At 38.6% G+C, this 26,569-nt stretch overlaps 1 protein-coding gene across 2 annotated transcripts in view; it reads right to left on the bottom strand.

Annotated features, from left to right (window-relative positions):
• Positions 1-26,569, bottom strand: part of LOC108235277 (ERC protein 2) — a 141,053-nt gene that overhangs the window by 12,354 nt on the left and 102,130 nt on the right. For both annotated transcript variants that reach the window (XM_037977067.1, XM_037977068.1), the window contains 2 exons: positions 22,518-22,679; positions 19,503-19,567 (listed from right to left, as the gene is read on the bottom strand). In XM_037977067.1, coding sequence (XP_037832995.1) covers positions 19,541-19,567; positions 22,518-22,679 — 189 coding nt within the window. In that variant the 3' untranslated portion in view covers positions 19,503-19,540. The remainder of the gene's footprint in view (positions 1-19,502; positions 19,568-22,517; positions 22,680-26,569) is intronic.

Here is a 26,569-nt window from a genome sequence, read left to right as displayed (position 1 = left end):
TCAAGCTAAGATGCTGTGTGTTTAACATGGGAAGGTCCCACCTTAAACAGGCTATTATGGCCAATAGCTTTTGCTGTTTTCATAGAATATGAGAAGATTACACAGCAGTATGACTGGCCAATTACGTCCTTCACTAAAACATACCTCTATACCAACAACACTCTAATGATGATGGCTTAAACGTTTTCACCAATAGACCCTTTTCAGCTACCCGGGCAGTCACACACAAACACACTGCTGGTATAGTTATACACACACACATACAGCCACATATGCTGAGACAAATTGAATCCTTGTGTTACGTATACAGATCATCCCACTATACTACACACACACGCACACACACACGCGCACGCACACAAAAAAGCAGTTGCCTGTTCTACCTAGAAATGGTCATCTGGTTATAGTTTTAAGGCACATAATCCTTTCTTACAACTAAGACTTTTTTTCTTCTACTAACCTGAAAGAAAAAGTTTCAGTTTGTTTGAAATGGGGTTACGTAAAGTAAACTTGAGTAGCCAGCGTGTTACCTGTAGTAAATTGACATCAGCACATTTTAATTTAATTTGAAGAAACACAGAGAATTTTTAGTTGAAACTTTAACTTACTAAATGTTCCAAAGGGAGCCAATACAAAACAAAAATCTTTTTTTTTGCAGTTCAAAACAACTCACACTAGCTGTAGATTTTTAAATCAATTCAGTTTAGCATGGTTTTAAATGGTTTTATATGATATGTATAATCTATATAAGGTGATAAGTAGGAGTATGACAAATTCTATTTGCTATATGCTATTATTTATTTAGATATTAAAATAAATAAAACAGCCAAGCCACAATTATCATAAATATGTTTAATTATAGGCTGTGCCCTGAATTAGCCATTTGGAAAAATTCTGGCCAAATTGATCAAATTTCGTTGATGACCCCAGGTTAGGACTTTTCTGACATCTCCAGTCATTAAAATCTGACAGCCTTCCTGTTTTTACACATGTGCTTAGCTTTGTTTAAAAATGTACATGATATTTGTCTTAATATACATCTGGTATGTGCATATTTTTTATTATTTTTGTTAAGTTTTTTGACATTACTCAGAAATAAAATTTCCTCCATAGACAAAAGTCTTATTTGGATTTTACTAAAAGTACCAGCCTTCCTCTGACATCTTTCTCAACATCCTTTTTCCATCCCCCCTTCCACTCAAACTTGTGTCACCTCTGACCCAGGTCCAATTCACTACTGTCATTATGCAATTAACACCAATTAAGTCATTTGACTGTAAGACTGTGCATGTGCATCTGCATGTATGAACGTGCATGCGTGTGTGTGCATTAAGTACGTGTATGTGTACATGATAGGGCAATTACAGCAGCACAAGGGAGCCTTTTGGAAGCTTAGAGCACTGCAATCAACCAATCAGCCTTCAGATGGCTTTGACATGAAAAGAGAGCATGGCCTCTGCTAACCCTGGGGGTCAGACTCAATTTACTCTATTTAACCACTCAGGAATGACCCTCTGTGTGTGAAGAGGGGAGACACAGATAGGGAGGGAGAGGGAATGATGAATAGCTATGGAAATGTTTAAGTGAGTGGGAGTGAGATCGAAAAGGCGAGAATGGAGGGGAGGGAGAGGTAGAGAAATGAGAAGCCTTGGAGTTGTTGTGCAGGTGAATTTTTGTGGATGGGAGGGCGGGTGAGGCGTGGTGGTTATGTGAAGAGGAAGGGATCGAGGGGGAGGCCTTCAGGTTGTGTTTGCAAAGCTAAAAGGCCAGCAGTTGGAGCCCATTTGCTAACAATTTCCCCTTGGAAAGTGGCTCTACACACAGAGCCTATACACATACACACACTTTTACAGAGCACATATGAGGAATGACAACTTTGCACTTGGCTGGAGCTGTTAAACAGTGAGATGCTCTGTCAAGATAAGAAGATAGTTTCTGCAAAACTAAATGTAAAAGAAAATACTAATTCAACAGCAAGAGATTATTAGATTATGCCACCTTTTGCAGTTGCTTGGACCCGTTACCCATAATTAAAATACATTGGTTCCCAAAAAAGTACCCATACATTTGTCAGAAATATGTCTCAGTGTGGGTCAGTTGGCAGAGTTAAGCATTTTACCAATCCAAAGGTTGTTAGTTTGATTTTCAGCTTTTCCAGACCAAATGTTAAAACATGTTTGGGTGAGATATGAGGGCAACATTTCCATGCAGTTTAGCTGAGCTACAGTTAAAGTATAACAACCATTTAGCATGTCAGTCATTTAAAAGTAAAAATGACTACTGTCTTTTTCACTGTATCTTCTTCTTGTTTCTTTGAAAAACGACCTGCAAACCAATAGTTAAGTTTTGTAATCTCAGATAAAGTACCTGGTGTGTTTTTTCCATGTCTAAATTAAATTAAAATAGTTTTTTTCTGTATTGACCTAAAAAAAGTGTTTTTGCTCCTCTCACCCAAACTAACCACTCTATTCTTCAGCAGCACAGCTGTGAGGTCCAGTACTAGGGCGAGACTGCAGAACTATGTGCAAAATACAACAGCATCACTCAGCCCTTCATCATAGCAAACAAGCCCCTGGCTACAGAACAAGGGATGGCAGAAAAAACAGAAACAGAGAAACTTAAAGAGAAAAGAAAAGAGAAGTAAACACAGATGCTCAATATTTACACTGCTCCTGGTCAATGATATCACATATCTGAAGAAAGGGGGACACAGGTTATTCTATATTCATCGTGTGTATGTGTGTGAGTGTGTGTCAGAGGAGTCCTGCTTCAGGGGCCTTAGATGTAGACTGTAATCAGGACCACATTACTCTGTCACAGGAAGTCCTCTAGCAAAGGACAGGAAGCAGGAATACAAAGACCACATCATTAGTCTCGCCAGTCTAAAGTCCCACAGCCAATAGGAGCCATGGATATGGTGGGAATGGGCGTACTTGGGGGCACATCCATGATTGTTTAGAAGTATTATAAGTTTGGATTTGTGTGTGTGGTGCTCGCTGGATGGTATTAATGGCTTATTTGTTTACAGAGTGTAATGAGGCCAGGTTGTGAGTGTTTAGTAGAGTCATAGCTGAACTCTGAGGCAGTGTTGGGCTTGCTGCCAGAGTGAAATAAGTATAGTGTGCGCATACACACACACACATACAGATCCCAAGACAGTGGAGACAAATGAGAAACAAATGGTTCCATTGTAGGGCCTATACCTTGTCTCTCCTTCTCTCTGTCTTATAATAGCACAGTGAGAATGCAGGTTTGAAAATAGTCTGTCATAATATCCTTCACAAGCACACACACACATGCATGCACACATCTCCTCAAAGCCCCCCCACCAATAGTCCTATAACATTCTCACCACCCCCATCCTTCTCCGCTCTGCATCCCATCAGGACTAAAGAGGCTAATTTCTCTCGATGGCTTACAGGTGGCCAGTGCAAGGTGAACCCCATCCACACACACACACACACACACACACACATACAGCAATGCAAAATGCATGCGTCTAAAGCAACCCTTTTATAAACCCAGTGCCACACATCAAAGAGAGTAACACACCTTAACACACCTCAAAGGCACCAGAAACACACAGCCGTGCATGTGACCAGAAACACGCACACATGCACATTAAAACATTTAAACCCGAATGCACAGACACTCATAAAGCAAGAAGGATTTTCAGCGAATAGTTTAAGGGTCAAGCCTTGATCTAGTACCATCTCGTGTTCCACAACGACAAGTACTTCCAGTGGTCTGATAAAGAATGCACTCTTGGAAAAAAAAAAGTTGACAGCATGACAGCATCTGAAATTGAAACAATCATCTTTTATTCTGAAAAACTGCCTTCTGGATATTCTTTAGCTAACAATAACTATACTGATTACAAAAAAACTTTTGCAAATGAAAGAAATATGTTAAAAGCGCTTGATTCCAGCTTTAGACCTGATGTTATTTAGTTCTCACAATTTACTCTTCAGCTCTGAATTATAATCATTTATACAACTTAGCTTGTGCCACCTCCAATTTATGTGTGCTACATTTGCCAAAGTCAGAAAATGACACACACAGGTGGGTGTTATTTTAAAGCTGTATGTTTTTTTTTTTCTTTTAACGTTCACTTGCACAAGTTTTACATTCTTGGATATACATCTGTCTCTGTTAGTCAAGGTTAAGAAGTGTGCTGATAAATGACAAGACCAGGTTGAGAATTTGAACTCAAACTCTTTCATTTTCTGCAGCCAGCAGAGGTGCGCATTTGCAGTCAGTGCATGACTGTGTGTGCACTTCTGCACACATAGATTGCATTGCAGCTCTTTGAAGCTATGCCCTTGCCTTCATTAAATACAGTCCTACAGTCTGGAACAGCTTTTGGAGAACGTGTCAATAGCACAGAGACACGTGAAAAAAAAGTACACACTACAGTGCCAGTAAAAATGTCCATTTTTCTTTGAAGTCTGTGACCCTGTACAAAATGATAAGATAGAGACTGATCCTTACTCTGAAAAAAAAAAAACTTGAAATGACTTAAGTTTGCAATGTGCCAAGAAGCCTGCACCTAAGCCAGGAGGGCCTGATGGGTGCCAATCTAAGTGCTACGTGCCACACATATCAGATGTTATCTGATTGGACAGGGATCGCAAGCTCCCACTGTGAAATTACAGATTAAAAATGAACAAGATCTTCCGACAAGTTAGGTCTTTTGAAGTCTTTTGACACGTGGATGCCCGACCCAATCTGGATCAAGAAGTAAATAGGTCATTTTAAAACAAACACAGGGTAATGACTTGACATAATATTTTAAAATAAAAGTCATACAAAATAAGAACCATGCTGACAACACTATAAATGTGATTGGGCTCCTGGACAACTTTGATTATCCATTTATTAACATAAACAAACAAGGAAATGTGATTTTTTACGTTAAGAAATAATCTTTAGGTAGGCTTTTTTGCACATTTAATTATTGTTCAATACACCTTTAAGTTTTAATTTATTCTTAGAGACTACAGTGATTTGTAACTTAACAAAACCATCTGTCTTTGTGTGACTTCACTTTTTTAATAAACACAAATCTTTTTCTATATATGCACAAATTCATTTCAACACATGCACAAACTTGGATTTCTCAGGCAGATTTATTTCATAGAGTGACAATTAAAACTTGATTTATAAGCTCTGGAATAATTTGTGAACATTAATCTACAAGCTCATTGACTCCAATTTGAGCCCAGATGTGTGGAGCAGTTGTGAGCGTGCTGGGAGCCACAGTGCTCATGGGATCACTTCAGTACATCTGCCTTGAAACCATACTTTTCTGCTTACTGCTCTGTGCAGTTGTGTGGTTCCTTTCCTTTCCTTTCACTTTTTTTTTTTTAACTTTGATCTTGTTTTGTGTTCTTGCTTCACAAAATATGCACAAACAATTTTGGCATGAACTCTTTGTTAACAAAACCTATATATATATATGCACAAACAAAACTGTGAAAAGGGGTGAAAGAGATGACAAAGAAAGGAAGCAACAGTGAAAGTAAGCAGGAGTAATCTGGGATTCTTCTCTGGAAAGGTGCGGTGGTAATGATGGAATGGGCTGCTCACACGCATTTAAACAGAAGCTTATCAGAACACTTTGATATGCCTTTATAATTGCCTGTGTACATTTTTTGTGAACGTTTGTAATGCATGTGTGTGTGTGTGTCAGTGGAAGCGTGCAGTGTTGTCCTGTCTGTCAATCTCGGTCATTACGCCTAATCTCACAGATGACACTTTCAATCCTCTCTGTCAACCTGGGCCTTTGCAGTAGCACTCAAGCAAGGATTTTGGTTTAGCACTTGTTCACCCACACACACACATACACAACCACACCCTTACACACACACACACAACAGGTAACACCAAAGCAGGTTGCAAAGAGAAGAAAGCATTTTTGCTTGGCAAGAAAAGCAAACAACAATCCCACATCTGTACAAGTGCAAGAATTTGAGGAGGTGGGGGTAAAGAATGGGGGTGTGCATGCATGTGTGTGTGTTCTGGGGGGTTTAGCTAAAAAAAGACACTCACAGAAACACTTCAGACAATGAAAGAGTACAACATCCTACATGTGGAAATTCTGAAAGGGCAACGATGATATAAAAACATGATTGTAATAAAGTTTTTCAATCAATAAATATCAAGTCAATTTAAACTCACAAAACCCCTGTGTAGTTATTCAATATCCTGTTACCCTCTATTTCTTTTCTTTGCTTTTCTTTCTCCCCTTTCCTCATTGTTCCTCCTTCAAAAGGGAATTTGAGAAATGTCCACAAAGCATCTTTCACCAGTTGTTAATACTGTTTCTGCTTTGCTATGATAAAGTCATGGTATGTTGCCCCATTGGCCAACCCACACAAAGGCACACATACCCACATTTAAATATTCACTCCGTTGAAAATATTTTGTGGCACACAGATTGGCTCACTCAGTTATGTGTTAACACATCTAAACCTTGTGCTCCTTCTAAGAAAGTTTTCAAAATTTAATGGGTTCCTCTCTGACAGTGTTAGTTGTGGCAGGAAGATGCATTCACTGAATTGATATAACAACTGAGATAACTGATAGAACCCCTTGTTTAGTGTGTTCAGTGTGTGTGTGTGTGTATCTCTGCGTGTGTGTGGACTCAATAACTGGCAGCCCCTTAGCTGATCTGGCAATTATAGGCCCTTGTTGACCCCTAATGTTGAGGGAAAATAGGCTGTGTGTATTTGGCCTTCTTCAGACTCTCCCAGGAAGGCTGAACTGTATAAAAATAAACCAGACTTTCATTTTTAAACTTTATTTGTGAAAACATGTATTAAAAATTAAAAGTTGTTCTAACTGCTATTTTGAACAAGGGAAAATCTTTAAAAAAAATGGCTGAGACAACAACAAAAAAAGCAAGAAGACTGAAGGCATCTTTAGGATGCCTCCTTTTCTAGTTCAAAGGAACCGGCTTGAATTTTTGTGTAAACGTGCAAAATGCCAAGGAGGTATTCGTTGAACAGGCATGCATGCACACAAGTATCTTACAAAGACATACACACAAACAAATTTTGGCTTAGCCCAGTTATTACTTAAGCAAACAAGGCTCGTCTGAATGAAATGCCGGCTGTGAAACACAACGCTTTTAAACACGTGTGATACAACAGACACAAATTTTTGAAATGTACACGCTCTACACAGTGAGTGAGTGAAATAACTATGTATATATGTAATTAGAAGGGAAAAGCAGCACAAACACATGTTTGTATGCTGTTTTCTGGCCTGAACTTCAGTCCATTTGTTTTGCAATGCATAAGGTTCAGTTAAGCAATTGTTTTTAGAGCTGGTAAACACACGGTTCCTTTCTCAGCTAGAAAGAGATAGAAACTGGCCAAAAATGAATAGTTTAGTTTTTGTTTTGTGCTTTGTTTAAGTCCTGTTGAAGCTGATTGGAGAACATTATTAGCAGGGACAGTAAGTACTGGAAATAGTGGTCTTTGTAATGGACTGATGTTTGAACTTTAATTGACAAAAGATGTTTTTTTTCTTCTTCTTTAATATAAATGTAGACATACTGTATAAATATGTGTGCAATTTACAGGTTCTTCTTCTGAGTCAGAGTCACAAATCATTTTGGTAACTGTAAACTTACATTATTACTACAAAAAATCTCAAATAAAAATGTCTAGTTTAATATAAAATTGCTTCAAACCTGCTCTGATTCACCTCTTGCTAAATTTGTTGAACAGTTACTCCGCACACCCATCATTCATAGTGACAAAAGCAGAGGTGAACAGAGGGGAGGTGGAGATCCACAGAAAGAATGTGACAGAGAAAAGGGAGGGTTGAGAAATTTAACTGGGACTCAGAAGGGAAAGCTGATTGCATTCATTCTGGTATGCCATCTTTACGATCTGTCTCTGAAAGAACCAGTGAAATTAAGTTCAGGTGTGGTGTGATGACAGAAAAGCCCTTTTCTCCATCAGACCTACAGAATCTCATGTAAACAAATTACACAAATTCTTTGTCTAAAAAAAAAAGAAGAAGAAGAAGAAGAGAGAGAGAGCTTTTTATGACAGTTCAGCAAAACCAGAGTGGGGCTTTTTTAAATGTGTGACAGTATTTACATTTGCTCAGTTCCCATCCCTCCATATGGGGAGAACAAATGAACTCTGACAGCTCCACTCTAGTCACACTACCTGTATGACGATGGGATTTTTCTTAAGGCAAACATGTGCTGGCTCTGTGTGACTGGGATATTGCCAGTAAGTTCTCTGTCCTCATTACAAGCAGCTTAACAACACAAGAGTGATGAGCTCATGGTCAGAGGGAAAGGTAAGAAGCCAAGAAAAGGAGGAAAAAAATGTGACTAATGTCTGTGATTCTACACTACCAATTATCTAGACTTATGACTCCTTTATGTTGCATTGCAAACTCATTGCAAGCATCCCGAACCCATCTGTCTTTATTGTAAACTGCAACTGATTTAATGATGTCAACTACACCTTACTTCACATCTTCTGGGGTAAAGCAAAAGTCCCACCAAACATACTCCTAAAACAGTTTATTCACTCCCTGTTCTGACTGATTCTGCCGCCACACAGAGAACTTTGATTGACCTCTCATACCAAGAGTGCTTATTTGTGCCATTTTATATTTCCAGCAGTGTGTCATGAGTGTAAAACAAACATTTGCTCTGGCTGGCAGTGAGCGCTAGGCCAGAGCAAATAAAATGTCTGATATATAGCTTGAGGAATGCTAGTGGCAAGGCTAGTGCTCATATCCCTGCCCAAACTACAGATCTAAATTACTTTAATCAACTTTGTTTTTAAATGCACTACGTAAATGATTATAAAGGTATTTGACCTATTTAATGTCCTACAAAGCAACATCTTAAAACTTGAAGTTCCCTCTTGTCATGATTTCGAAAAACAGATGTAATATGTAAATGTATTCAAACCAAACCATACAACATATGTTTAATTTTGCTAAGCAGAAATCACTGGAACCCCTGATTCATAATCCTTACACCTAGAATGACTGTGTGCTAAACTGTGATGCTGTTCTGAGATCAGCATTTGGAGGACCACCCAGCAGAGTTAATCCCATGGCTGTGGAATTGAAAGCTTGCTGCATATAGTCTGACAGGGTAGCCCACTCTTCTTACAGGTAGTTAATAATAACATTTTTAAAACCTTTTTTAGGTGTCACAGAAAGATTAATATTTTTACTTGAAGAATTTGATCTTACAACTTTTAACATATGTTATTTATTTTAACTTAACTAGTTAGTTCAGGATAACCTAAAGTCAACCCTGACTATAAGCTTCATCAAAATGAAAAGTTTTAGACCTAGTCTTAAGACTAGGAGCAGGTTCCATAAGAACAGAGCCTGACAAATGAATGCTCTGCTATCAATGTATGTTTAGAGTCTGTGTGCAAAATGCTCTGCTGGGAAAATTTGGAAATATAATGTCTTAAAGATAAGATAGAGCTTAATTATTAAAGCATTTACAGTCTGTGTCTGGAGATGATGTTTAAATTATATTCTGTATTTTACAGGGGGCCACTGGAGAGAAGTTCTCATTAAAACTCTGACAGCACTATTTTGGATCAGTCGGAGGCCTTTTTGAGAATTTTTAGAGAATTACAATAGTAAAACCTAAATTTAACAAATGCATGGACTAGTTTAGTGTTCTGGAGCAGGACAGGCTAAATTTAGGCAATAGTACACTAACAGAAGAAAGAGGTCCTAAAACATGTCTTATGCGGGAGTTACAGAACAATTCTTAGTCAAAAATACTAAGGTTCCTTACTTTACTACTGAGAGCCAAGTTAATGCCATCCAGAGTAATTGAATGACTAAACAGTGTGTTCCTAAGATGCTCCGGTTTAAATTTAACCACTATTCTATCTGAATTTACAAGCAGAAAATTAGGAGTCATTCAGAAATTTATGTCTTTAGGACATGTTTGTAGTCTAGATATCATAGTAGCTTGGTGGACCACGGTCTTATAATTCTGAGACTGCAGGATCAGGCCCAGGTTTTATCTGGCATAAAACAATTGCCAAATCCTCTGTGCGAGTTTACTCGCTGTGGCGACCCATGTAGAAGGGAACAGACAAAAATAAATAAATAAAGGACATGCTTGTAGTATAATTAACTTATTGGATTTGTCAGATTTCATGGATAAATTTTGACTGTCATCAGCATAACAACAGAAACTGATCCCATGCTGTCCAACACTGTTTCAGAGGAAGCATATATAAAGTAAAAAGTATAGGTCCTAGCACCAAATCCAGTAAAACTCCATGACTAACTTTGATGGGTGATGAAGATTTGTTATTTATGTAAACAAACAGTAATCTACCAGTAATCTCTCCAACTTGTTTTTGTTACCTTAACCCTAATAGCATGTTCAAGCCTCCTCTCTGAGGGAATATTGTGATCGGTTGTATCAAATGCCGCACTGACATAAAATAGAAGTCAGTCTTTTCTTTTAAAAAGCACTTCACAAAATTTGACAAATAAACTGGAAACATCACAATGCACTGTGTGTAGAATACTAAAGAGTATACAAAAGTCAAAGTATCAGAAACAATAGCACCAGTTCTTGTTTTATTTTAAACCTTGATGCTGGTATTTAAGTTTATTGCTCTGCTACAATTCAAAAATCCTGTTTTGGGGTAAAGAATGTATTTTATTTTTGTAAAATTCCCATAATGTTCTTGGATTCATAAAGAATTCATATTTGAGCGTTTGGTTTATTAACAACTGGTTCTGTAAGGGAAAAAATGTTTAAATGTACAGAAGGGTTTTTTTTTTCATGTAGACACTGAAAAGCAGGTGACATATTTACATTAGTATCAAAAACATCACCCGGGAACATTGTGAGCATCCATTTCTCCACTAAGCATGGCTAACTTGGCAGAAACACAGAGCAATACACTGCTGGTTCTGTTTTAGCCAGTCAAACACACTCACATCAAACACACAGCCAGCGGCAATCTCTGAGATATAAAGAAGGGGCAAGAGAAGAAAAGAGTAGAGAGAAATGAAAAGAAGCTCTGATTCAAAGTAACTCTTAAAGTTGAAGCCCAATCACGAGAGAATTATTGTTTAGCCTGATCAGAAAACATTTCAGAAAGAATCCGTTCCAGCCCCAACAAACACGTTTTATAATACAAGTATAAAACACACAGATTGTTGTCAATCTAGCTCAATTTTCAACAATGGTGCAAGTAAGATGGTTTGTGGGTGTGTGAAGGGCTGAAAGGGTGACCTGACTCTATTGCTGATAGATGTCATTTGGGTCTGGCAAGATTACACCTGCTCTGCAGAGAAAAGTAGCTAGAATTCTGACTTGAAAAAAGGATGTTAGAGTGTACATGGCCATGTTTTAAAGCTTGTTTGTTTACACAATTGTGTGTCTTGATCAGAAACATTTCCTGAGGTCTGAAGCAATCAGAGGACATGCTAGACTCAATGGCTAGAAGGATCTTTGTGCATGTGAGAGTGTACAGAAAGAATGTTTGCTTGCCTACATATGTGTAAACTAGTGGCGGCTATGTTTCTGTCAGTGTGTGCACAGGGTTGTATGAGAGTGTGTGGCTGTATAGATCCCCTTTTGGCAGTAGCAGTGTAAAATGAGGAGGGTCTTACACAGGGTTTAATCCTGCGCTGAATGTCATCTTACAAGTGTGGCTTTTCCACAGTCCTAGATAAGAAAAAAGAAAGAAAGAAAAAGGAATGATAAGTTTTTCTGCATAGGTTTATGTTTGGTGCATGTTTACATTTAGTGAATTGCATATAAGTGTGGGAAACAAAAAAAAACCCCTCATCTGAAGCATCTTGACCTCTGGGTTTAATGTCCGTGGATTATAACAGGGACATACAGTTAGCTGTGAGGGACACACCGGGCAGCTACAGCACTAATCTGCTTGTCTGAGCCGATCTGGTGACAGACAGAGAGGCCGCTCTGGCATCCAGTTCTAAGGTTTCACTGCAAAACACAACCTTGCTGAAAACACACTATACACCCAAACGAACTAAGCCGAGTTAGACTAACTTTCATTCAAGCTTGTAGATCATACATTTTTTGGAGACCTAAATGAGAAGTTGGTACTGTGGCTTTATGACTTGGGGGCTTTAACATATTTCACCACACGTGTCACATGTATACTCTGCAGTGGTATGCTTATGACCCATTTTGGAATTGGAAGTTTGGCATCACTTAGAAAAACTCACTGATATGGCATGTCAACAACAGTTCTTTAGTTGTGGAGAAAGAAAGGTATTCTATTTGACAACACAAGGGAAGTTGACGCTTTTTGGGTAAATGTCATCACATATTTATTTTTTTGTTACAAGTCTACTAGATGTGGACAACCTATGGGAACATGTTCGACTAGCATGAGAAATAAAATGCAGCCTACTGTTATACAAGGCCTAATTAGTGGTCAGCCCTTAGTGTTAAATGGCAGCCCAAAGGTTGTTGATGTTATTACAGTAGTTCTGCAACAGCCTGAGTTATGTGGCCTCTCCGCTGACTCTGCACGAGGATGACTTTCAGCAGAAGGAAACAAGTAAATTCCTGCTAAGTTTTTCTCTTCAAATTCTACAAGGAGGGTCTGATAGCACCTCTGGCATTTCTATAATAGGGAAAGAAAACGGTGAAATTCCTTCTGCCATTGCTTAATACAATACATTTAGTATTGCTTCTTTAGCACAGAGTTTCCATAGATGTCAGTCTTGACCACAAATGTTTTCTTTCTATTAGCCAATTTAGGAATATGTGTGAAAGTGTTTGAGGTGCATGAGCTGAGATATAAAATCTGCTAGATAGTATATTGGAGGGTATGAGAGCTCCTATGGTGAGTGGTTACATGGTAAAATTTTCAGATGTGAGTCCTCTAGTTAAAGAAAAACCTCCCTTTTCTTAGTCTTTGAATATCATCATCTGCCTTGGAAGGAGGCATTGGATTGCCAGCCTAGGGGTGGGTCTATAAGTTAAAAATACAGGTTTGAGAGCAAGAGAGGCCTTAACCAAGACCTGGGGCTGCGTGGTTGTTTTAGTGTTTTTAGACTGTGTGTTTGTGTGTGTCAGTTAAAGAGAAGAAGAGCAGAGAGAGAACAGGAAGACTGAAGAAAATTACAGCTTTAAAGTGAAAAGACGGTGATTCCCTTTTCTCTGTCTCCAAATCCGGATACCTCCCTCTATCAGTGGGGCTTTGTGGATGTTCAGACTTTCTCTTTAGAGGGTAATCCAGCTTGAATAAAGAATCTGACCTCCAGATCGTTCCCCCCTGAGAGCTCCCAATGCTCAATTATTTTGCTCTCTATTTCATACACAGGCACACACACGCAGATATGCATGCAAACACTTAAAGTGCCTTCCCAGGTGCAAGTTTCTCCTGAGGGAAAGGCTTTTGTGTGCTGCCATCCATTTAAGCTCAGAAAACACCCTTTTAATCCTGCCAGGATCTATCACTCTCTTTTTCTCTTTCTTGATCTCTCAATTACTCACAAATACACACACGCTTAGCTGCACACAAAATCCATCTAACTTATTTAACTGATGAATGTATTTCTCAGTTTATCTTGAACATTACAGTGCTCCATAAAATACTGAAACATATCTTGTGGCAGTGGCATTTGAAGAAGTGATGCAGATAAGTGATAAAACACACAACAAAAAAGAAAAAAAAGAAGGAAAGGAGAGGGGGAAAACAGCGACAGTTTGAGGTGTACTGATTTATGGCTGTGGTCTGGCTTGCACAGAGAACATGGAGAGGAGAGAGAAGTTTACAGACACAGACTGAAATGCACCTGGCATGTTCAGACAGAAAGGAGAAGATGAGAGTTCAGTAAAAGTATGTCACCTCACATAAATACTGCAACTTTTAATGTTTCAAAAATTATTGTTTTTTTTTTATCACATGTAAACTCAGTTGTCATTTTTATGCCCATGCAATCATTATAAGACCATTTTATACAAGGTAATTTTTAATGCTACCTAAATATTTTTTGCCTGAGCAAAACAACTGGGGAACATAAATGAAATATATTCTGGTAATAATAGCAAGAAGAAAAGTCTTGGTTAATTGTTTTTTTAAGAAACTTTGAAATAATGTTCCAACTCTTACTCCTAACAGATGTTTAGCAAAGATTAACTTATGATATTTTAGTGTTTATATTATTTATATACATCTCATGATGAACTTATAATGCTCAACCTTGACAAATGAAATTGAACCTAAGAGAAATATTGGTGTTCCCATTTTCCTAAAAGGACATACACATGCATGCTCCAGATTTTTAAAACATCCTGCATGTGTAAAATTCAAATCATAATGAGATATTGGACTGCACCAGTACTGAACTTACGTACAGTCTAGGACAAAAATTATGAGAGCATATGGCCCAGTTATAAAAATATTCCTTGTTTTTATTTGATTTTTTGTTTTTTGAATTGAAACTTAAATAACCTTGGGCTACTGAAGAGCATAACTGGTGATAAAGTCAGAGCTCATGACCCACTTTGGCTGACTCAGACCACCATCAGGTCCCTCAGGACAAAATCTGTTTCAGTTCAACACAGATGGCTAGGATAAAAAGCAACATGGTGCAGCAGATAAAATGATTTATACAGACTTCTAAATTCTACTTCCATCTGCACAATCAAGGGAGATCATTCATTACCAGCAGACAAACGACCAAAGAGGTGGGAACTATACAATCAATTACCTGCTAAGATCTTTTGTTCTGGATGTGCTGAATGGATTTGCCACACAGAAATCTGTGGATTCATTCAAAATAGACAAGCAGTACGCACATGCTAATTCTCACTGTATGGATAAGAACTGATGAGTGTGAATTTACTTGCCATCACAGAATTGCAAAGCCCAATTAGGTGCTGTTGCTGGATGTGTGCAGGTTTGCATGAGCTGTTGTGTGTGTGGTCGTGTCCTTGCGTGTGTAATGAGTGTGTTGTGGGTGGGAAAATGAAGCTTACTCACACAAACTACTTTATGATCCACACATAAGGTGTCTCAGCCTCGTTTCCCTCTTACAACTTCAAGAAAACCACCAAAAAAGGAAACGCGTATAAATCAGCATGGCCCACAACAACATCACCAGCTGTATCTTTCCTTCTTTTTTCTTTTCCTGAGCTCCTCCTCCTCTGTCTAGTTGTGCCGAAGTGTCTTGGTAGGTTCTGTATTTACAGCTTTACATGCTAACAGTGGCAGAGTAACTCCTCAAAAATTATATTGAGTGTGGTGTGTAAAATTAGGTATTTATTAAATTAATTATGATGCTACAGCACCACAGGAGGTAATAACTCAAGTTTTGTCAGTGTTTTTTTTTTTCTTTTTTCTCCAGAAAACCAAATTCCTGCCTCAGATCTGTCTTGCCTCAGACGTTCTGCGCATTTTTAGGTAGACATTTTCTTTCAGCTGTGTGTCACTGAAACAGATAAAGGCATTTTGCCAAAATGAACTGAAATAGATCCAACGTGCCGCATAGTCAAGGGTCAGTCCTCAGGTGTTGCTGAGTTAATGACTTCTCTTCACTCATGTGCAACTGGTGGAACAACCTTTGACTTTATGGACTGATGATGCTGACAGAGAGTTAAAGGATGGCCTCGGTCAGACGCCTCCTCTGACCTTTGAGTCATGGTTCACTGATTACCAAAGACACATGGCACAAGACTGCTTTATGCAAGAACATCCCTATAGCTATAGGATATACCCAAACATCATAACAAACTAAAAAAAAAAAAAAAAAGCATGAACTTTGGTGTCCTAGACTATTTCCAGACAAAAAGACAAAACCCCAAGCAACCTCAATTTGATAGAATAATAATTTATAAGTTCTTTTATTCATTGAGACAGCTTTTAACCCTCCCGTGGCCTTGGGGTCAAATTGACCCAAAGTTACAAGGGCTTCTCTACCTCTCTCTATCGCTCTCTCTTTTGAGGGCTTCAGGAGGGTTAAAGAGTGTGAAGTAACTGACAACACCTTTAAAAACACACAAAAAGCAGATTTAAGTTAAATGCACCCATTTACTTTTGATGCCACAACTTTTCACACAAAGATCCAGGTACTGTCTTGTATTGACCCATGACTGTTTACTAAATCCAGAATTAGACCAATGCATTCATTTAACACTTACTGACTTATGTTTATAAGAAGTTTTATAACTTGCCTTCAGGCAACCTATAAAACGTGTTCTATCAGCTTGCAGTAATTCATGTTTGGGGTAATTACTATTTATGCTTGAGATTTAACGGAACAGAAAAAGTGGAAGAGCGAGCACTGCAAATTCAAATGTTGCTGGTAAAATGTTCCTTGGAAATCAACATTGAATTAGACAAAACAACTGATCGTTTATGTTCAAAGTTTACATGTTTTTATTGTTTGAAGAAATATTGACAATACAACAAAAAAATGCAATCATAACTATACATATACTTTATGTTAAAATATTAATTTAAAAAAACATTGAGCTTCAACTAATTTTTGTCAAGTTGAAAATAGGAGACTATCAACAAAATCTCCTATTGTAAAGTAAATATTAAGTCTTTCATGTTTATTGTAGAAAAACTGATGTCTATACATATGATTAAGAATGTTCGGATAAATTTTCATAATATGTTGTATTAGAGTAAGCTTACTGAAACAATAGATATTTAAAAAAAAAAGAAAAGAAAAATGCCTCTTCTGAAGCCTGTTTGATAACTGAGTATGGAATTTAGATGAAGTCCACAAGGACAATAAGGAAGTATTTGAAAAACTCTCTTTATGCAGTGATAAATTTATTTTTCAGACTTTCAACATATTTTTGTCTTAATGCTTTGCATACTGTTCCATTCATATAAAGGTTTAGATAAGAGCAAAACAAGTTGCATTTTGTGGCTTGTAAGTCATCAGGAAATTATTTCATCTTAGTGCAATGTTCTCTAAAAAGATGGTAACATGACTGTGCATGTGGGTTTGACAAATTGTTTTTGATTGTACAGAGCCATAAATTCAGATTCTCCTGCTTGTTTCTGCTTTTATTCTGGCATCTTGATTCATGAGATTCACAGAGGTCAGTTTTGAGTTCACCTTTGGAAATTGAAATAATTAGAAAACATCAAATCAAAGACAAAAACAAACATTTCAGTGGCACGTTAAATTAACTGTAATTTAGAATAGTAAATGACTGCCATGTTTACTGTAGAGTTTTTATAGTGTTCTGTTTAATATACACAAGAGTGGGATACACATTGACATATACAATGACCTGTGTGGGCAAGGGAAAGTGATTTTTTGACTTGTTTTAACCTGAACAAGACCTTACTTTCTCTTGCTTGCACACACATGCATTTCTGCATGCACACACATGTGTACACAAACATATTTCTGTCCCCGCATGGAAAGCCACTCTGCTTCTTTCTGCTTTACACAGTACAAACAACTTCAGGGTGGGACAAAAGCAAAATGTTTCCAGAAAATCTCTTTCCCAAATTCCGCTTCATTTTTGGCCCCATGTTCTCCTTCCCTTTTTCCTCCAACCCCCCAAAAAGGACATTCTTATTTCATTAGAGGGGGGTCTATAGAGGCCAGAGGGTAAACAAAACCTCAGTAATCAACAGCAGGACATACAAAACCTCAATGAACCAATCAGAGTTAGGTGTCCAATAAGACAGAACCGCGGCTAACCAATACAAATCAACACCTGGATGGTGTAAACTTGAAACTCAGAATTCAAATAGCGGCTATAAACTGGGACTAAAAGTTATTCTTTAGAGACAGCAATCAAATCCATCATACACACATGCATGCAGACATACAGCTATTTGTCTATCTGCGCTGTCATCTCTGTTTGCTCATATTAGAGAGGGCTCACTCAGGGACAGGATATGGGGATTAGGTATGGACTTATTGCGCTGTAGCTACATACCGCTGAATGGCTCCCATCTGTGCTGCCACAGAGGATAGCTAATAAACGTTAGCTGTGTTCGAGTTGTGTGCTGCCAGAATAACAGGAGTGGATAGATGAGCAGCGCTGATACTGCGAACCACGACACTACTCTGCACTAAAGCCTAATGTGCCTGGCTTATTCTATTAGATTGGGATAAAATGACTAAAACACAGTTATGCATACACAAGCGTGTAAGTACACACCCCATGTCATTATCTGATTGAAATACTGAACCAGCAGGTCCAAATCCAGGATTATTTTAGGGAATATGACTTAGAGTTTGAAAAGGCTAAAAAAGGTGGAAAGAACAGGAGTGGTGGAAAAGTATGGAAAGAGAGGGAGAAAGGGGGCAGTGTGGTCTGTTTTATTACAGTGAATCCTGACACTGCTGCATTCTCAGCACACATGGACTGGATTATAGGCTATGTGGGCTGCTCCACTATAGCTCAGCAACACTCTCTTAAACACATGCATACATATACACTTGCAGATGCACAGAGAACCAAACCCAAACTGTTCACTGAAGAGAGACAAACCACTTGCTCACACACAAGCTATACGACTCTTAGTCCTAAAAGCAAAGTGTAAATCACTGAGTTTGAAGACAGAATCTGACTGTGACGTCTCACCTGTGGATTACTGGAAGAAGAGAATGAGATGCACTGAAAACACTGAGTGTAACGTACTGCCTGTCAGTATATATATATATATATATATACTGTATATCCATCTTTAAATTTTTAATAAATTTCCTTATGTCTCATTGCCGTTCAAACACACACATGAACACATTAGCCTCAAGGAAACTATAGCTCTCACAGTATAGTCCCCTTTTTGCATGCCCATGTTCAAAGGCATCTTGAACCAATGGGGGGGCTTTGATTTAAAACGCCCAAAACAAAAATAATGCTTTATGACTCAACATTCTTTATTTTATGCATTTGCAGCTTACAGCCTTAAAAAAACTATAAGTGTTCTGGGTTGTATTGCAATTAACTTCCCCACACACTAGCATTCAATGAGGAGGGGTAGCACGGTAAAATTTTACTATGACTGAAAAACTGGGGTGCAGAAAGACAGACTTGTCCATCTCTGGTTTTTCTCATTGTGTCATTTTTATCACCTATGGGCTCTGGTGTGCTAACTGTAGGCAGCAGGGTGTGCACAGTTCTAACCACACAAGTACCTATATATCCACAGAGTGCATGTACCACATGCAGCACAACCAGCTTATGAGCACTTCACAGAAAGCACCCATAAACCTCAAAATCAACCGACACTTTTTAGTTGTCTGAAATTCACAAGCAATGGAAACAGAGTTGGGTTCTATAAAACTTTCCTCTGTTGGGGTAGGGTAATGCTGTGGTTAGGGTGGTACCATCAGTGATCCCTGCTAATGGTGACTCAAAGCCGCTAAAGAAACCTACTGTGCAGAATATAAATAAATTATCAGGAAATTATACCTATTACTGCTCCCTGGTAGGGTCTAGATTCATTCTATAATTAGAAGAAGGTGTTTAAGAAGCTGTGTAATAAAAAACTTACAATGAACAAAACGTTGCAATTTCCCATGGAAGTGGTCTTCATGCCCATATTCCCTCCTCATCATCCTGTGAATAAACAGAGAAAACATAATCATCCCTGTGACTTTTAATAAAAACAATCATGTTCATGCTTTCTTTCACAGAAGGTGGATATGATATCATGATATGCTTTTGTTTTAGCATGGTTGTTATATAAATAAATGGATATCTAAACACATAGGAGGTTTCCTCAGGGCTGAAACTGTGCAGACAAGAACTCTGCTAACAAAAAGGCTAATTCACTTAGACACTAACATTACATTGGTTAGCAAGAGCTGGCAGCTCACTACAATCAAATTCTTGCCTGCATAATGCTAAAATAGGCCTAGGCAAAGCAGAGACTGTGTTGATGTGATACAAAAGCTAAAATACACATGATCTGGGCTCCAGTTTATAATAGCTTTGGTTAAACTGAGCAGTTGTGACAAGCCTGATAAACTTAACAGGTTACATTTAAGTAGCTAAGCTATGGATATAATGGTCTCTCATTGGAACATGCTAGATGCTAAATGCCAACATGCAGTGAATAACAGGTCTAATAAGCAGAGCCAGACCAACAAGTACTTACTCTGCCAGGTTAATCACATTGATGCAAACACACATGCAAACCAGCAGGCCAAATAGCATATATTAAACCCAAAGCATACAGCATGTTAAAGAGTCTGAAAAAAAGAAAACCCAGAAGAAAAGTTTGTATAATTCAGTCTCAGATAAACCCTTTATGGCTGTTTTCTATTTCCTTCCGCTGCTGTTGCCAAGTATCTGGCGATGGTGCTGGCATGCTAAATGAGAACAACATGAGCACAACATGCCCATCAAACTGAACACACCATGCTGAGACACAGACCCAGAGTGCATCTCAAGAGGGTAAATACTCTTCCTGCGCATGTCTCCTCTAATTAGATTTCACCTGTCCTCCAACTAGGTTGATTACAAATTAAGTAGAGGACAGGGAGTAAAGTTAGAGGATTGGGATGTGAGCGCAAACTGTGACCACAAGCTTTGAATAACATGCGGTTTGGCTCTTTGGAAAGTTATGTTCTTGAGCTTGTGGATCCACTTCAGCAGAGCATGCATGTCCAGTTGTGTGTCAAAAACCTGATGCCTATGTGTGTCTGTACTGGCTTCAATGCAAATGCAGAAAACTGTGCATGTGTGGTCACTGTTATGTTATTCATGGCACCAGCTACATCTTGGAAAGGCATTGTGGTTTCCAGGGTGAGCATCAAGACCCTCTTCATCATCATTATCATTATCATCATCAATCATCCTTCGAGTGGCGTTTCTGGATCAGCAAGACAGTGAACCACTGGCGTGGCTCAAGTTGTACATTAAATGTGAAAAGGAAAGATGGATGGAAAAAAGGGTCAAAAGTAAAAAAGGACAAGCTGAAAAAAAGTGTGTGGGAAATAAAGACTACAAAAAGAATGGGTATTAAAGGGGGAAAAAAAGAAGTTCAAAATGGACAAACAGCTAGGTACAGTACGCAGGAAGGTATTCAGTCTGTACAAATATATGGCTTGTTTTGTTATTTTGCACATTTTGTACATTCTTAAAAAGTTCATATTAATGGAGCAGTAATTGTAAAGTGACATAGAGTAAGGTTTTGGGAAAAACAAGGCCTACTGTAGTTGTTGTAGCACAGGAAAACAATATAATATGGCATACTGGCCAAACCTCTGCTACCATAAAATAGAGTATCACTTAAAGAACAGATCCTACTGACATAGCAATATGATTTCCATGTTTCACATCAGTTCACTCTGATTCTCCACGTGCAGCAGCAGCTTCAGAAGTACTGTACATGTAGACTCATTATATGAGAGAAAAGAATGCAGATGCTCACATACCCTGTTTTAATAGGCAGTATGTCTCCAGTGTGTTTGAAATTCCTTAGTGAAAAGGGGTGTCAGTCAATCACAGACCCTCACATTCTTCAAGGAATTAAAATTTGTCTTTCCCCCGACATGAAAGGCTCAAATAATTCAAACCAACCACCCTATCCTCTTGCAGGTTTCTAAAATATTTTCAAGCATGTGTATGTGTTTGAAAGTTATTGAATGAAGGGGATCCCCAGCTTATGTTTGAATCCAAATTAAACAGCAGCTTCAAAAATATTTATAAAACTGAGGAACATGCCATAGTTCATTTTGGATTGAAACAAAAAAATGTAGGAGCATAAAGCCAGGTGGAAATTCCCTAGTGTTCATCTTAAACCCACACGTTCACTTTGACACATTCACATTTTCATGGTCTGGAATCCCCCTATTAACAACAATAGAGCCGTGATGAGCTTAAATTACATTTAAATAGCAAGAAACTTTTTATGAGCTAATAGAGAGACAGCAACATTTTCTCTTCCTTTCACTGATGATTGCTTTCAGCCATAAGCAGTTTCATCTGGGTACATAGTATAAACAAATACTCAGGTGTGCCTCTACAGTGTGCATTTACATCACACCTATAGGCAAGCACATGCTGTGACCTTTGAGGCTCACATAACACAATCAGTGTGTTTAAATCAACATCAGTTTGTTCTATTTTAGCTGTCTCCAAACACATTAAGTGTGTCCTCAGGGCAGTGTGGGTATCATACCTCGACACAAAGGCGAATGCTTGTATAAGAGTTGGATCTCGTATAAACTTATCTCACATACAATTCCCATCAATCAAAAACAATCATCTGTCAAGTTTCTCCTTCGGGGTTCTTATCTAAATGATATTAAAAAAAACTCTAGCTTGGCAGGAAGCATTGGGGTTTGAGGGAGAAGAGACAGAGAAAGGAGACAAGAAATTTTATGCTGTCAAATCAGACTACAACTGAGTCCTGGTGGAGCAGATAAATAATAAGTTGTGTCAGCTTTAAAGGCATGATGATAAAAGCCCACAACATGTCAGTTTGTGTAAACAAGCCCAAAGTTTAACCACTGTCTCATAGTGAGTATGTCTGTGTCTGTGCACTTTATTTTGTATTGACCTGGTCCATAGGGGGTCTGTGGTTGGCATGGGGAGCCCCTCTCGGAAGACTTCGATGATGCACATTTGCGTGATGCATGTGGTGCAAATGATGAGGATGATGCTGGGGATGGACATAATCTTCCTCGTAATTATCTGCTATCAGCTTCATTCTGCTTTGAGTCTGCAAGAAAAAGAAGAGAGAAAAAAAAAATTTAAACAAAATATTTTAAAATGCATAGACAAACACACACAGAGACAGCAGGTCATTAAATTTCCTAACACTGCTTATTTGTTTCATGAAAATGTACTCTGGGTCTTAGAATGATTAGGCTGAGGAATGTTTGGATGGGGGAAAAGTATGTTGAAAGCCATCAAAGATGATAAAAACTGAGCCGCTAACAATATTTGACAGGTCATAAATTGTGTGAGTCGGAGCGCCTGATGAAAATATCGTAAGTCTGTCAAGTATCATACATATTTTAGATTATGATTACATTTGAAAAGGACAAATCCTCATAAGTACTGTTAGTGTTTTATGCAGCCTAAGGCCACAGGCGTTCTGGCTTGAACGAAGCACCTTATTTTAGATGTCACTGATTAAAATTACACTTAAATATGCATCTTTCAGAAATGCCTTTAAATGGGTGAGTGAGACTATGTGTCCAGTGTAGGTATGTGCATCTGCGTGCATTTGTGAAAGTAGAAGAGTCTGTCATCCTGCCAAGTTCACTACTTTAAAGGCAGATAACAGTGTAGACTGACCAACATTAGCAATCAGCCCCAACTGTCAAAAAGACAGAGAGACAGAAAGACAGAAAAAGAGAAGGTGCAGATATATCGACAGACTCAGCTTTATTCTATTAACTGTAGATACTTCCCTCGAGGCCAGACATGATTGCAGAGTGGGAGGTGGAATTGTGTATGGCTTGTGGATGACTCCAAAGAAAGACATGTACACATTTCTCATCCAAACTTTTTTTGCGGCTTCCCTAGTTTAATGGGACACAGGCATGGGAGGAAGAGCCAAATAGCTTGAGTCAGCTGTGAAGATAGCAGTGAGATGGTGTTACAGTAGTTAGCAGCCTAGGGACGTCAGTGCTAAGATAAGAGACTGAAGCCTAATGACTGAGGAAACAAGCCAGTCAGGATCACAGGGGAGGATGTGGCTGGTATTAAAGAGGTTAGCAATTAGTTTAAACTGAAGAAGAGCAGCTTAGATAAGGTGAGAACACCGTTGAGGCAAAGAAAGAGACAAAAAGAACCAGTGAGGGATGGGGGGAGGGGGGGTTCAAACAAACACCAAACCAGTTGTTAGAATTGTTAAATGTCAGGTTGAAGTGTACAGCTTTTCACAACCTCAGGTTTTGACACTAGCAGGTGTGACGGGGTGGGGCTGGATTCAGTTTAACAGGTACAGAGCTGTCACCTGTCATTTAGGATATACCAAAGACTATCATGGACCAAGCCGCTGATTAAACTGATGTACTGCAATAGAGCAAATATACATGCGACTTGCATGTGAAATCTTCTAGTGTTTAACTATGTTGCATATTTCTATGTTTGCTGCTGATTCTTATATGTTCAAAACAATTTACATGTAGATCAAAGAGAATGATGTGTTTAGTCATTGCTGTTGATATAATCAGAACTATATAACCTATTCTCTGACAGCAACCATGCTTAGCAGAATAAAAAGCCAAAAATATAAAACTTCGTGTGTATGCATGTGTGCATGGAGACATTAAAGACCTGAGACAAAAACACAAACTCCGAAAGAGTCTTACCCTGTGATCAAAAGATCACACATTTGGCTTCATTTAATTCAAACACATTTACAAACATAAAGAAAAGCATCAACTCGTTTCCTAGGGACACATTTCTTGATCTACGTGTAAAGAAGGTGTTCACATGTAAAATTGCCCGTGAGATGGAATGTGTGAGTTTTAATTAGTGGTAATTAGAAGTCTTGTAAAGTAAACAGCTTGCTGATGGCCTCCAGGTCTGCTTTTAGTTTGCAGACAGAACAAGAGACACAGGTGGCACCACTGGGGCTAGGGGTGGAGAAAAGAATTTTTATTTTGTCACTGACATCTTTAAGCAAAACAGACCGTATATCTGGGCTGTACGGGTGTGTTTTTGCATGTGTAGCTTCATGCAGCTGCTGATGTAAACACTGCTGTGCTCACAGCTGCATTTTTAACACAAACGCTCTGTAAATCACAAGCCTGCCCTGATTAGAGAGTGGCTACATTAACACATATGGACACAGGAAGCTGACAAGAAAGACCTTAAATAAACAGGCAGCTGGGGACAGGCTGTGCAAGTTTCATAACATTTAAACATGCTTCTTTAATCAGGTCTCAGAGTATCTGTGTGTGTTCAGCATTACCGCATTATCATAGTAAAAACAAAGCAGAGCTAACTCTATTGGGCCCCTAAATGGCACTCTGTGAGAGGAGGGATGCACAAATGCATCCAAGTAAAAGATGATGAGGATAAAGAGTAACGGTCACAGAGAAGACACGCCTCTGAGATTTCTCAATTCATCTTTTCCTCAGCTTCAAAGCACCAGTGATGGGTGGCCATCCATTACTTAGATGAACTACTCAAAGAATTCCCACATGGGGACACATTTGCTCAGACTCTCTCCTTAAGAAGTCTAAACACTGCTCTCGACGTATGTGTCTGTATGGCTATGTGTGGCTGTCTGTGATGAAATGAATGAAAGGGAAGTTTGTTTTAGAGTCTGTGCTTTACATACACACATCAACACACACACACACACACACACACACACACACACACACACATACATTTAAAAAAGAGGGATGTAGGGAGGTCAAGAAGACCAGTGCTATCGGTAAATCAATCTGGTGTCTCCATATCAACTTTCTCCTAAGAGACTCTGAGTCTCATAATTCTTTGGCATTTCCTGGTCAGTTTCCTTCCATGATAGATTTTTGAGGACACAGCAAACCTTCCTGAAATGTCTGTCAATGAGTTGAACAACAGACAACATAAGTGCGCCATGTTGACCAACACCACATCTAGCTACCTTATTGCGTACTGTGCAGAAGTCTTGAGCCATCTCTCATTTCTTTACATTTTGCTTGCAGGAAGCCAGACTTTTTTGCAATGTTTCAAACTGGTTCAGTCTTTGTAGCAGACCATGACAGCATATTGTGTAGTGTGTGAACTAAAAAATGAAGAAAGTTGACAAGTGAACAACAAAATAATAGGTGTCAGGTCTAAAAGCCTATCTACAGCAGATGAGCAATATCCCCCCCAAAAAATCATGTTTTTATCCCTCCTGAAGCCCTCAAACGAGAGGGAGCCAAAGAGACCCAGGCCTGTGGCTTTTGGGTCAAATTGACCCAAAGGCCACAGGATGGTTAAGAAATACAAAGAATTAAAAACTTCCTTCAGAAGTAAGTTCCATAAGCCTATATATTGTCAAATACATGTTTTCCCCCTGGTGAAATACATCTTAGAAATAAAAAGAGGGTATAGATTTTTTTTCACTGCAGGAGATTTCTTGTTCTGCACCTCAAGATTGAAAAAAAAAAACTGTTTTTATGCACAGGAAAAAAGGGAGAAAGAGAGTAGAGTCCTCTTCTTTTCTACTCTTGAGCAAAACTTTACCTTATTTTCTCTTTTTTATACCCAGAGACCACATTACAGCAATTAGAGCTACTCATCACATCATCAGGTGGATTGTAACCGCTAGTTACCCAACGGGAAAACATGACGCATCAAATGGCGATAAACAAATAATAGGCCTTCCTTGAAATACATTGAATGAATTGGCACCCCCGAGGAACTGTTTACCGTTTACAAGATCCAAACATCGACAACCAGACACTGCATCTGTTGACTTTTAAATGTACCATTTTTCCCAGAAGCTTCAATGACTCAGGAGCCCGTACATGTGGATTCCCTGCTGTTAGTTCATTACTGTTAGCGTTCACGTTAGATCAGTCACTTATGTGGTCTGACCAGAGCTTAATGACCCACATACCTTCCTCAGCCTCTGATCATACTAAGAGCCAGGGCATAATGGGAACTAGGAAG

The sequence above is a fragment of the Kryptolebias marmoratus genome, linkage group LG8, assembly GCF_001649575.2.
Source record: "Kryptolebias marmoratus isolate JLee-2015 linkage group LG8, ASM164957v2, whole genome shotgun sequence".
Taxonomy (NCBI): Eukaryota; Metazoa; Chordata; class Actinopteri; order Cyprinodontiformes; family Rivulidae; genus Kryptolebias; species Kryptolebias marmoratus.
This window is presented reverse-complemented; position numbering and strand designations above follow the sequence as displayed.